The sequence below is a fragment of the Pecten maximus genome, chromosome 18 (genome assembly GCF_902652985.1).
Source record: "Pecten maximus chromosome 18, xPecMax1.1, whole genome shotgun sequence".
NCBI classification, from domain to species: Eukaryota; Metazoa; Mollusca; class Bivalvia; order Pectinida; family Pectinidae; genus Pecten; species Pecten maximus.
Window position 1 is genome coordinate 16,074,505 of NC_047032.1, and position 12,145 is coordinate 16,086,649.

At 37.1% G+C, this 12,145-nt stretch overlaps 1 protein-coding gene across 1 annotated transcript in view; it reads left to right on the forward strand.

The window, feature by feature from the left end:
* Positions 1 to 12,145, forward strand: part of LOC117316456 (oxysterol-binding protein-related protein 1-like) — a 135,643-nt gene that overhangs the window by 7,212 nt on the left and 116,286 nt on the right. Inside the window, exons 5-10 of the mRNA XM_033871042.1 lie at positions 298 to 409; positions 1,350 to 1,435; positions 3,402 to 3,546; positions 6,636 to 6,751; positions 7,899 to 7,972; positions 11,659 to 11,836. Coding sequence (XP_033726933.1) covers positions 298 to 409; positions 1,350 to 1,435; positions 3,402 to 3,546; positions 6,636 to 6,751; positions 7,899 to 7,972; positions 11,659 to 11,836 — 711 coding nt within the window. The remainder of the gene's footprint in view (positions 1 to 297; positions 410 to 1,349; positions 1,436 to 3,401; positions 3,547 to 6,635; positions 6,752 to 7,898; positions 7,973 to 11,658; positions 11,837 to 12,145) is intronic.

Below are 12,145 nucleotides of genomic sequence, written 5' to 3' on the forward strand. Positions count from 1 at the left end.
TGCACCTATCGTCTTTTACTGAAAAAGGTGGGTGTGTGCTTTGAGGGACAGGTGCACTAGTTTAAGAAATTTTCCATCAAATCAATTTTTTACTTCCAAGAACTACCGAGGATATCTTATTAATTAATTTAATGGCACTAAACAATACTAAAGAGACCTGTACCTATGCATTATCAAAATCCAAGGGTTTTGCTCTCACCTGTACAGTGTACTGCTTATAAAGTAGATAAGGTTTCTGACAAATAAGATGGTTAATATTTGTATATATTTACAGTTAACATTTATAAATATTTACAGGAAACGTTGACTTTACTTTTGCAATATGAAGCTGATGTCGGAAAGATCAATGACGAGGGTCAGACACCAGAGATGATCGGAAAAACGAAGGAAATCAAAGATCTACTTGAAGGTTGGTCATTGTCAACTTCACTGTAGTTCTTGCATGATAAAGAATTAAATTGATTATTATTGCTGTTAAATAGTGCTTTTCATAACAAAAGAGAGATATATATACATGTATATGTATTCTGGAATTAATTTTATTCTTTGCAAAATGTTGGAACCGAAAAAGAGCTCAGTCAGAGCGCTGGCCACATAACTTTAGGTGAAGATCTGAGGTGTATGGTTCAACTTCTCCCTACCCATGTCAGTTTGTGTTTCTTTGGAAGCTGAGAAATGGGCCGGTTGTTGTCGTGGTTGTGTCCATGCATGGGCAAGACGCTTATGAATTACCCTAATTGCTCTGGATGGCATACGACTGGTCTCCTGTATGTTGTTCAGTGTGGTAGTCACCAACTACTACAATGAGACCCTGCCTCAAAATGACCCTGGCTGTTCATGGCCAATAAATCCAGCAAACATATAAACAAGCTCCAATCATTGTTCAATTCTTTTCTGGTGAAGTTGCTGTACGCTTTAGCTTTTTAAAAAGTGCAATGTACTGTATCATTGAATCATTGTGACCTTGACCTGAAGGTCAAAACAGTGTGAATTTTTCCCTCACCATGAGTTAAAAACATTGAATGATATCTTGATGAAATGTGCAGTGCACTTCCTTAGGTCACTGTGGTCATGACCTCAAGGAAAAAGATTAGGTATAAGTACAAAATTTTTGAATAGTTTCTCGTCCAGGCAATAACTTTTACAGCATTGAATATACCTTAGTTGCTGTATACCTGTATCACCACAAATGAAGTTCAGCGCTCTGTCATAGGATATGGCTGTGACCTTGACTAGCTTGAAGGTTGTGATATACCATTGATCATTGCCTAGAGAAGAGGAGACATATATTTTTTCACAAAGACAAATTTCTGGTTTTAATTTTGAATTTTATCTTTGCAATATGTAAGCTGCCCTGAGCCACGAGAGTTTACGACGCCAGACTGAGTTTCTGGCTGCAGCTAGATCTGGAGATGTCGATACTGTACAGGCACTTGTGAGTATGATAAAGGGATCATATATGTACCTGCATTTTTAATGATGCACTTCAGATTCTCTATTAAATTCATGCTAATATTACAGATCTATATTGAATTTTAAACAATTTTTACTGTTCGAATGGAAATGTTCTTCTTGCACTCTATAACCTCACCCCTAAGTTTTAGTAGTATGTTCTTTTCAATACTTTTAAATATTGTGACAGTGGAGACATGTTCTCACTACCAAGACAACATATTGACATCATGTACAGAAGCATGACATATTTTATGATATGACGTCATAATGGTATTCCCAGTGTGACATATAAACTCATTTACATGTTTATGGAATGGCATGTCATTTAGACAGTACGTGTTGCATCCTTAAACAAGATACTTCACTCTGTTATTTTAAAGTTGACTCAGCTGTAAATGAGTAAATAGGACAGTGCAAGAAATGTTGTGTGTTAATAAGCTGATAGCACCAAAATGGCAGCTCTACGTTCTACAAAATCCATTAAAATTATGCGTAGAATTACCCATGTGTATGGAACCCTGCACATTGGTTTTCCAAGTATGATAGCTTCCATACTCAAAAATAACTGTTTTAGATTTGATAAGGAATATTTTCTCCAAAATCCAGGCACAGCTATGGGTACTAAAATGGCCCCTAATACCACTGTAGTTTTCATAGACGCATTTTGTCCGGACAACTCCTCCTAAACCGATGGGCCAATTCCGAGGAAACTTCACACAAATATTAATGATCATGTGAAGATGTGAATGCCACTTTATTTTTCTCAAAATTATGTTTGCTATGGCAACTGGTCACTATATACAGGTTTTCCGATAAGAACCATAACTTTAAGTTTGTCCGGACAACTCCTCCTAAACTGAATGGCCAATTTCAATGAAACTTCACACAAATATAGAGGACCATGTGTAGATGTGCATGCCACTTTCTTTTCTTTCAAAATTATGGTTGCTATGGCAACTGGTCACTATAAACAGGTTTTCCGATAAGAACCATAACTTTAAGTTTGTCCGGACAACTCCTCCTAAACCGAAGGGCCGATTTCAATGAAACTGAACACAAATATAGAGGACCATATGTAGATGTGCATGCCACTTTATTTTTCTCAAAATTATGGTTGATCTGGCAACTGGTCACTATATACAGGTTTTCTGATAAGAACCATAACTTTAAGTTTGTCCGGACAGCTCCTCCTAAACCGAAGGGCCGATTTCAATGAAACTGAACACAAATATAGAGGACCATGTGTAGATGTGCATGCCACTTTATTTTTCACAAAATTATGGTTGCTATGGCAACTGGTCACTATATTACTGGGTTATCTTAGTTAGCCTCTAATTAACAGTTCCAATTCACCATTGACTTGTGCAGATTGCGGGGGTATTAGTCAGCCATCCTGGCGACAGTTCTAGTTCTTCCAAACATGTAGCACTATTTACATTTGTATACACGTATAGAGTGCTAACAGTCATGGAGGACATCACAGTATTATATAATACATCATAGTCAATAATCAGATCATTTTAGTGCATGATCTGAGACAAAAATCTGTATTTTGTATGTCCTGAGGAACCCCAATCACTGGAGTATCCAGTCTACTAATTGAACCCTCGAGGTAACCTTTGTCTGTTGTGATCAACCCCTACCTATCTCTTAAGTCCAAAAAAAAATAACATATTATGTATCTGGGGCAACAACTGACTGACTGACAGTCAGTAGCTTCCCAAGATGGAACTGTTGCCAGGAGACTTAAGAGAATGGGCTACATACAAATGCACTAAATTGTGGAGTCAATGAAGTATCGGGTATAGTTACTACCTGGGGTGGGTGGGGTACCTTTTAGGGATGGCTATTAATATATTAGCAGGCCGACACACTGAAGTCAGGCTCTGGAATATCTATATTGTAATAACATTTTCAATCATTATTTTTTCAATGTTTCATTACAGTTGGCCAGTGACCGTCCACCAAACATCAATACCACTGACCAGTACGGAAACACTGCCCTCCATATTGCCGCCCAGGCTGACCAGAGGGATATGGTCATCTTCCTCCTCCAGAACAGTGTTGATTCCTCCATAAAGAATTTAAAGGGTACTTGTAGTTTTGTGGTATATTTAAGCATTGATGTCATTTTTTTTAGTTTCATCGGTGTATGAAACAAATTTTGTTTGCCAACTTTTGTAAGAATCCGCGTAGCGTAGCGGATTCTTACAAAAGTTTGCAAACAAAATTTGTTTCATACCCCGATGAAACTAAAAAAAAATGACATCAACGCTTATAATAAATTTTTGAAAATGATTTTCTAATTTAAATCATGTTTTATGTACAATTTTACTGGCTTTAAATGGGATTATTTTTCTCAAATCAATGCGCAATGTCAATTGTCGTATTGTGACGTTACATTTTTCGCGCCATTCTCGGCATTCCTTTCATAGAAGAATGAAAAGAATTTTTTCGACCAATCACATTCGAGTATTTACCATGAAAACAAAGAAAAATTAATTATTAACGTATGATACACCTGAGTGTAGTACAATAATTAATTTGCATGAGGTGATATGGGATATATGATAAACTCCGGGTATACTTTCTTGTCACAGTGATACACTTGTATATAAACTTGAAAATTCAAGGAGCAATTTGGTCTAATGTCATGTTTTGGGTATATATTGAAATAAGTTCTAAATAAATTAATTGAGTTGTAAATACTCCCCTCCCTACCCCGCCACCTGAAAAAATAATTAACTAACATCAAAGGGAGAGAACTTTGATTATCATCATCCATGTACATTGTATGCATTTACTTAGATCTGTATCTATGAATGTAAATAAAAATATGTTTTATAAAGTAAAGGTAAAAGTGTTAGTATCTAACTTTGTAAAGTACTATTAAAATGAAAACCAAATTTCAAGGAAAAGAAATTGTACATTGCTAAGTAATAAGACTTATACAGTGCAACTTCCGAAAACCGAACCTTCTAAAAACCGAACACCTCTGAATACCGAACGAATTGTCATTGTACGGAATTGGTCCTTCTTTATTATAGTATTAAAAAACTTCCAAATACCGATCCCTCTGAATTCCGAACACCGGACCGATTTTGCGTCCGGTTCCTGTTAAAATATACCAAAAATTACTTCTGAAAACCGGCCTTACCTGAGCGATTATGACACGAGGTCAGGCCAGTCAACCGTGAAACAACAACTGTGACGGGTATTGTGTGAAGCCTTATTGTCTCGGGCCCTACGTAGGTGATTTGTACAGGTATCCAATATATACCCCAAGGGGGCATTATGACGGATGGCCTAGTGTATAATCAACACGACAATTATGAAACAATGCCACACTTCATTGACGCGCGTCGGTTCGTTTATCTTCTCAATGCAAGTAGAGCTAGAAGCCTGAGTTTCGCATTTAATTTAAATGAGGCCCAAAAGGGGTTGTTTTCGTGAAGAAGCCCGTGATGTTTTTTTAGACAACAGCGATGTCTGAAATACGACCAGTATCATCTGATCAATTGTAATTGATATTGAAACAAAACATCTTCACATCCTTTAATATTATTTGATGTGTAAAATATTCTGTATAGGACTATTGGCCCCATCCACATGACGAGGCTTCACCGGATGTAACAAAATGTAGGCCGATCGTAAAGTGTAGTTGTACATGTGAAAATACTGTTTAAAACTATTGTTATAGTCATTTGCCTTTCTTATATATTCTGCAATATATACATTGATTAACTTTCATAATATGCATATTATTCAGACAGTCCAAATTGTCTAAGTATGTACGTGCCGTTTTGTAATCGGGTGCATTCTAATAAAACATCGTCCAACCAATTATATCCGGAATTTGACCGGTCATTTTTCGATCAACTTCTCCAAACCGAACCCTCTGTAAACCGAACAAATAGTCATGTCCCATGCATGTTCGGTTTATAGAGGTTCCACTGTATATCTATTTATGCATGCAGAAAAAGGAACAGTCTGGGGCCGCGGTGGCCGAGTGGTTAAGGTGTCCCGACACTTTATCACTAGCCCTCCACCTCTGGGTTGCGAGTTAGAAACCTACGTGGGGCAGTTGCCAGGTACTGACTGTAGGCTGGTGGTTTTTCTCCGGTTACTCCGGCTTTCCTCCACCTCCAAAACCTGGCACGTCCTTAAATGACCCTGGCTGTTAATAGGACGTTAAACAAAAACAAACCAAAGGAATAGTCTACATCACTTGTTTAGTATGTACTTTCATTGTATCTTGGTATTCTAATTCAGTCAAGATGCAACGAAAGCACTAAGACATGTTGTCAACTTTTTTCTTTTTCCTCATATACATTATTATGTAATCTGTAGGAATCACATTTGATACTTTGATTCTATACAGGGACAGTGGTAGTTTCGGTCGGTTAGAGCGCTGGCTATGTAACCTCAGGTGAAGATCCGAGGTGCGTGATTCAATGCTCCCTACCCATATCTGTTTGTGTTTCCCGCTAAGCTGAGAAACTGTCATGGTTGTGTCCTTGGGTAAGAAACTGCTCTGGATGACATGTGACAGGCCTTCCATATGTTGTTCAGTGAGGTAGTCACCAACTACTACATGGAGACCCTACCTCAAAATGATCCTGACTGTTTACAGGGCTATAAACCCAACAAACAAGCAAACAAATGATTCTATATTGTATATAATATATTGTCTCTTCCTTTTACATTTTCATCTGTTGTACAAATGTATGTAAAACATTGGTGAAGATATTTCTATACAATAAAAAAGGAATTACACTGAATTAAGTATTTTAAAATTATTTCCTCAGGTACATGTATATAATTGCCTTAATGTGAAATTTTACCAAACCAGCTATTTCAGTATTTCAAGGATCATGCACTTAAATTATTCATTTAAGCATTGATGTCATTTTTTTTTAGTTTCATTTTGGTATGAAACAAATTTTGTTTGCAAACTGTATGAATCTGCGTAGCGGATTCTTACAGAAGTTTGCAAACAAACGTGACAAATTTGATTTCGCAATTGTCTCGATCTCCTCACATATTAATGCAAAAATTAATCCCATGCCAAACATAAGTGATTTACACTGATAAACTTCAGGAAATTGATGAGAACTCCAACCACAGGTATTTAATGAGTATGTAAATGATTCTATTGCATTTTCTTTTTTCTTCTCCAGACCAGACAGCTATAGACTTCGCTAGGACCAATCAGATGAAACAGCTGCTGACAGGAGTGCGTCCAGTTAAGGAGTTCAGCTTCCAGCCCCAGAGATGTGAGGGCCTTCTCCTAAAGGTATCAAATGCCTGAAGCCATGTGTACGAAACACGGAATAGCTTATCTGAATGGAAAGGAAATTTAATTATTTTCTCGCAAACAGTAAGGGCCATGTGTGCAAAATGTTATCTGAAAGGAAAAGCAGTTTAAATCATAGTAAAAATCCACAGTAGAGCCAGTGTCAGTTAAAAGTATCTTGGTTGATCAGTTTGTGTATATTTATTGATATAAAATGTTTCTCAAAATTTTAAGAATTTATAATTCATTATACATATATAATATTATTATAAATAAACAAAATTCATTTAACTCTCAAATTTATTTTTGCAAGCCTTTTGAAAAGTAATGAAATTCAAAATTATCAAAGAATTCAAGTTAAAAACTTTCATTTATTTTACAACAATTTCGAAAAAAAGTAACATCAATTTAAAAGCATGCCAGGTGTCGTAATACTGTAGGAGGAAACTGAAGAACCCAGATAATCCATGTAGCCCAAGCAGGTGACCCCATAACGTTTCACATTAAATTGGGGAATCGAACCCCGGCTACCTAAAGTAGTATGATTATAGCCGATCACAGGTGTGAATGTTTGTCAATCAATAAACAATTTGTTGATATTAGGCACTTAAAACAGGGTATATTTGAGGTAAATAGGTATTAAAAATGGTTTTAGCTTACTTGCCCAAAGGACATATGAGCTTATGATGTGGTGCGTTGTCTGTTGTCCATCGTCCTGCACTCTGAAAACAAATTCTTATGAAAACTTGAAAGGCTTAGAGTGATGACATGTAGGCAGTGATATGTTGAGATGACTGCCAACCTATACTGGGCATTGATATTGAAATGAATTACCTTAATTTATATATTAAGATATTTCACTTTAAACCCATTTCTCGGGTTAATGCCAGGTGAACGATACAGGCTTATTGGGCCTCTTGTTCTTCAACCCAGACAGGGATATCCCAACTTCAAGAAGAAAGCTAGTATTTCTTGCATGGCTGAGATAGCTACAGATACTACTTGTTTGTATGTTTGAATATTTTTCTATTTATTTCATCAACAGATATCTTGTGTCGTCTTTGATTAAGACTCCTATCATTGATGTGTGTTGTTCTTGCATCTGTTTATAATACGGGTTTGTTTATTTTATTTTCACCTCCACCAGAAATCACGGTTCCTGGGATTTAAACCTGTATGGGTTGTACTAGAGCGTGGAGTATTGTCCTACTTCAGAAATAGGTAAGGACCACAAGTTGGAGTATTGTCCTACTTCAGAAATAGGTAAGGACCACTAGTTGGAGTATTGTCCTACTTCAGAAATAGGTAAGGACCACAAGTTGGAGTATTGTCCTACTTCAGAAATAGGTAAGGACCACTAGTTGGAGTATTGTCCTACTTCAGAAATAGGTAAGGACCACAAGTTGGAATATTGTCCTACTTCAGAAATAGGTAAGGACCACAAGTTGGAGTATTGTCCTACTTCAGAAATAGGTAAGGACCACAAGTTGGAGTATTGTCCTACTTCAGAAATAGGTAAGGACCACAAGTTGGAGTATTGTCCTACTTCAGAAATAGGTAAGGACCACAAGTTGGAGTATTGTCCTACTTCAGAAATAGGTAAGGACCACAAGTTGGAGTATTGTCCTACTTCAGAAATAGGTAAGGACCACAAGTTGGAGTATTGTCCTACTTCAGAAATAGGTAAGGACCACAAGTTGGAGTATTGTCCTACTTCAGAAATAGGTAAGGACCACAAGTTGGAGTATTGTCCTACTTCAGAAATAGGTAAGGACCACAAGTTGGAATATTGTCCTACTTCAGAAATAGGTAAGGACCACAAGTTGGAGTATTGTCCTACTTCAGAAATAGGTAAGGACCACAAGTTGGAGTATCGTCCTACTTCAGAAATAGGTAAGGACCACAAGTTGGAGTATCGTCCTACTTCAGAAATAGGTAAGGACCACAAGTTGGAATATTGTCCTACTTCAGAAATAGGTAAGGACCGCAAGTTGGAGTGTTGTCCTACTTCAGAAATAGGTAAGGACCACTAGTTGGAGTATTGTCCTACTTCAGAAATAGGTAAGGACCACAAGTTGGAGTATTGTCCTACTTCAGAAATAGGTAAGGACCACAAGTTGGAGTATCGTCCTACTTCAGAAATAGGTAAGGACCACTAGTTGGAGTATTGTCCTACTTCAGAAATAGGTAAGGACCACAAGTTGGAATATTGTCCTACTTCAGAAATAGGTAAGGACCACAAGTTGGAATATTGTCCTACTTCAGAAATAGGTAAGGACCACAAGTTGGAGTATTGTCCTACTTCAGAAATAGGTAAGGACCACAAGTTGGAGTATTGTCCTACTTCAGAAATAGGTAAGGACCACAAGTTGGAGTATTGTCCTACTTCAGAAATAGGTAAGGACCACAAGTTGGAGTATTGTCCTACTTCAGAAATAGGTAAGGACCACAAGTTGGAGTATTGTCCTACTTCAGAAATAGGTAAGGACCACAAGTTGGAGTATTGTCCTACTTCAGAAATAGGTAAGGACCACAAGTTGGAGTATTGTCCTACTTCAGAAATAGGTAAGGACCACAAGTTGGAGTATTGTCCTACTTCAGAAATAGGTAAGGACCACAAGTTGGAGTATTGTCCTACTTCAGAAATAGGTAAGGACCACAAGTTGGAGTATTGTCCTACTTCAGAAATAGGTAAGGACCACAAGTTGGAATATTGTCCTACTTCAGAAATAGGTAAGGACCACAAGTTGGAGTATTGTCCTACTTCAGAAATAGGTAAGGACCACAAGTTGGAGTATTGTCCTACTTCAGAAATAGGTAAGGACCACAAGTTGGAGTATCATCCTACTTCAGAAATAGGTAAGGACCACAAGTTGGAGTATCGTCCTACTTCAGAAATAGGTAAGGACCACAAGTTGGAGTATCGTCCTACTTCAGAAATAGGTAAGGACCACAAGTTGGAATATTGTCCTACTTCAGAAATAGGTAAGGACCACTAGTTGGAGTATTGTCCTACTTCAGAAATAGGTAAGGACCACAAGTTGGAGTATTGTCCTACTTCAGAAATAGGTAAGGACCACAAGTTGGAGTATTGTCCTACTTCAGAAATAGGTAAGGACCACTAGTTGGAGTATTGTCCTACTTCAGAAATAGGTAAGGACCACAAGTTGGAGTATTGTCCTACTTCAGAAATAGGTAAGGACCACAAGTTGGAGTATTGTCCTACTTCAGAAATAGGTAAGGACCACAAGTTGGAGTATTGTCCTACTTCAGAAATAGGTAAGGACCACTAGTTGGAGTATTGTCCTACTTCAGAAATAGGTAAGGACCACAAGTTGGAGTGTTGTCCTACTTCAGAAATAGGTAAGGACCACAAGTTGGAGTATCGTCCTACTTCAGAAATAGGTAAGGACCACTAGTTGGAGTATTGTCCTACTTCAGAAATAGGTAAGAACCACAAGTTGGAATATTGTCCTACTTCAGAAATAGGTAAGGACCACAAGTTGGAGTATTGTCCTACTTCAGAAATAGGTAAGGACCACAAGTTGGAGTATTGTCCTACTTCAGAAATAGGTAAGGACCACTAGTTGGAGTATTGTCCTACTTCAGAAATAGGTAAGGACCACAAGTTGGAGTATTGTCCTACTTCAGAAATAGGTAAGGACCACAAGTTGGAGTATCGTCCTACTTCAGAAATAGGTAAGGACCACAAGTTGGAGTATTGTCCTACTTCAGAAATAGGTAAGGACCACAAGTTGGAGTATTGTCCTACTTCAGAAATAGGTAAGGACCACAAGTTGGAGTATTGTCCTACTTCAGAAATAGGTAAGGACCACTAGTTGGAGTATTGTCCTACTTCAGAAATAGGTAAGGACCACTAGTTGGAGTATTGTCCTACTTCAGAAATAGGTAAGGACCACAAGTTGGAGTATTGTCCTACTTCAGAAATAGGTAAGGACCACAAGTTGACCCACTGGGCAGTCTACAAAGTCTACAACTTTGAAGATTTTAATTAGATTTATAAAAAAAAGCAACAACAACAACAACAACAACAAAAGTGTGTAAATATGTATTTTGTAGTGTGTAAATATGTATTTTGTTTTCATATGCCATTTATTTGTTTACCAGACTTAGTATATATTAGTGACATCAAGTAATACAAACCACAAAAAAAAAACGAAAAATGAAATTCATCAGATTTCTGTTTGGTTTTCTTGTTATAAAAATTTGTTAAAGGGAGATAATTTCAATATTCTGTAAACTGCTTTAGGGTTTTCCCAGTAAAACATCTACCTCTCTCCAGGACTCCAGGTTTTGTTAAGGGGCACCACCTATACAATTTATTTAGTAAATTACAAAGAGGAAGGAAATCCAACCATGGATAGAAGCTATTTATCATGGAGTCCTGGGGTCGGGTAGATATTTTAATGGAATAGCCCTTAAGTAGTTGAATAAAGGACAGACAGTTTATTAAAGAAATGTATACTTGATATAAATAGGATTATTAGAAATGAAGAATGTCCCTAAAGTAAAACTCTGATGTATATAATATATATATTTTCACTTAGTCACTTGGTCACCAAAGTCAATTGTTGTCCTAGCTTGCTTTTTTTTTTAATCACATTCTATATTTTAGTTTATCCTTGCTCTCTCAGTCAAGTAAGATGTCTATGTGAGTCGTAAATTCACCATCTTTATGTTGATATTTATATATTTTTCCCTCGAATGCACAATCAAATATTTTACTTTTCTTAACAATAGTTTGATATAATTTTTTATTGGGGCACAGAGGTTCTCTCATGGTTTTTGAAGTTTTTCATAAAATAGTTTGCCAACTTTGACACTTAGTGATTAACAGAAAGTTCACAATTTTCAACTTCATGTTTAATTTGATTTTGTGTTGACAGAGGGGATGCGAGCACTGGTGCTAAAAGGAAAGGGATGAAGTACCTAGATGAGGCCAAGATCCTTGTCAGTATGGAGAAAGATTTAGCAGACCACCCAGAATTTCTGCTTCATTACTCTGACGGGGCAAATCACTGCTTCAGTACAGAGTCTGGTGAAGAGGCTTCATTACTCAGACAGGTAATGTCTCTGTAGACAAATTTTCCCAATTTAAGGACAGGATTCCATTCCTGACCAAATCCCTGAGACACTTAGGCCTCAGATTTTTAACACCACCCTGTCCTAGGATAAGTAATAATCACTTAATTGCTACCCTGAAGATGAATTGTAAGTCTGAACCATTATGCCGAGTTCCTTGGAAGATCTTGAATTTGATAATATTATATTTTACAGATTTCTTATTATGCCCTATCATGACTTTGTCTAGTGTATACTTTTTTTTACATTTGTTTCCACTTACCACTACCTGTACATCATGTAACACTGTAC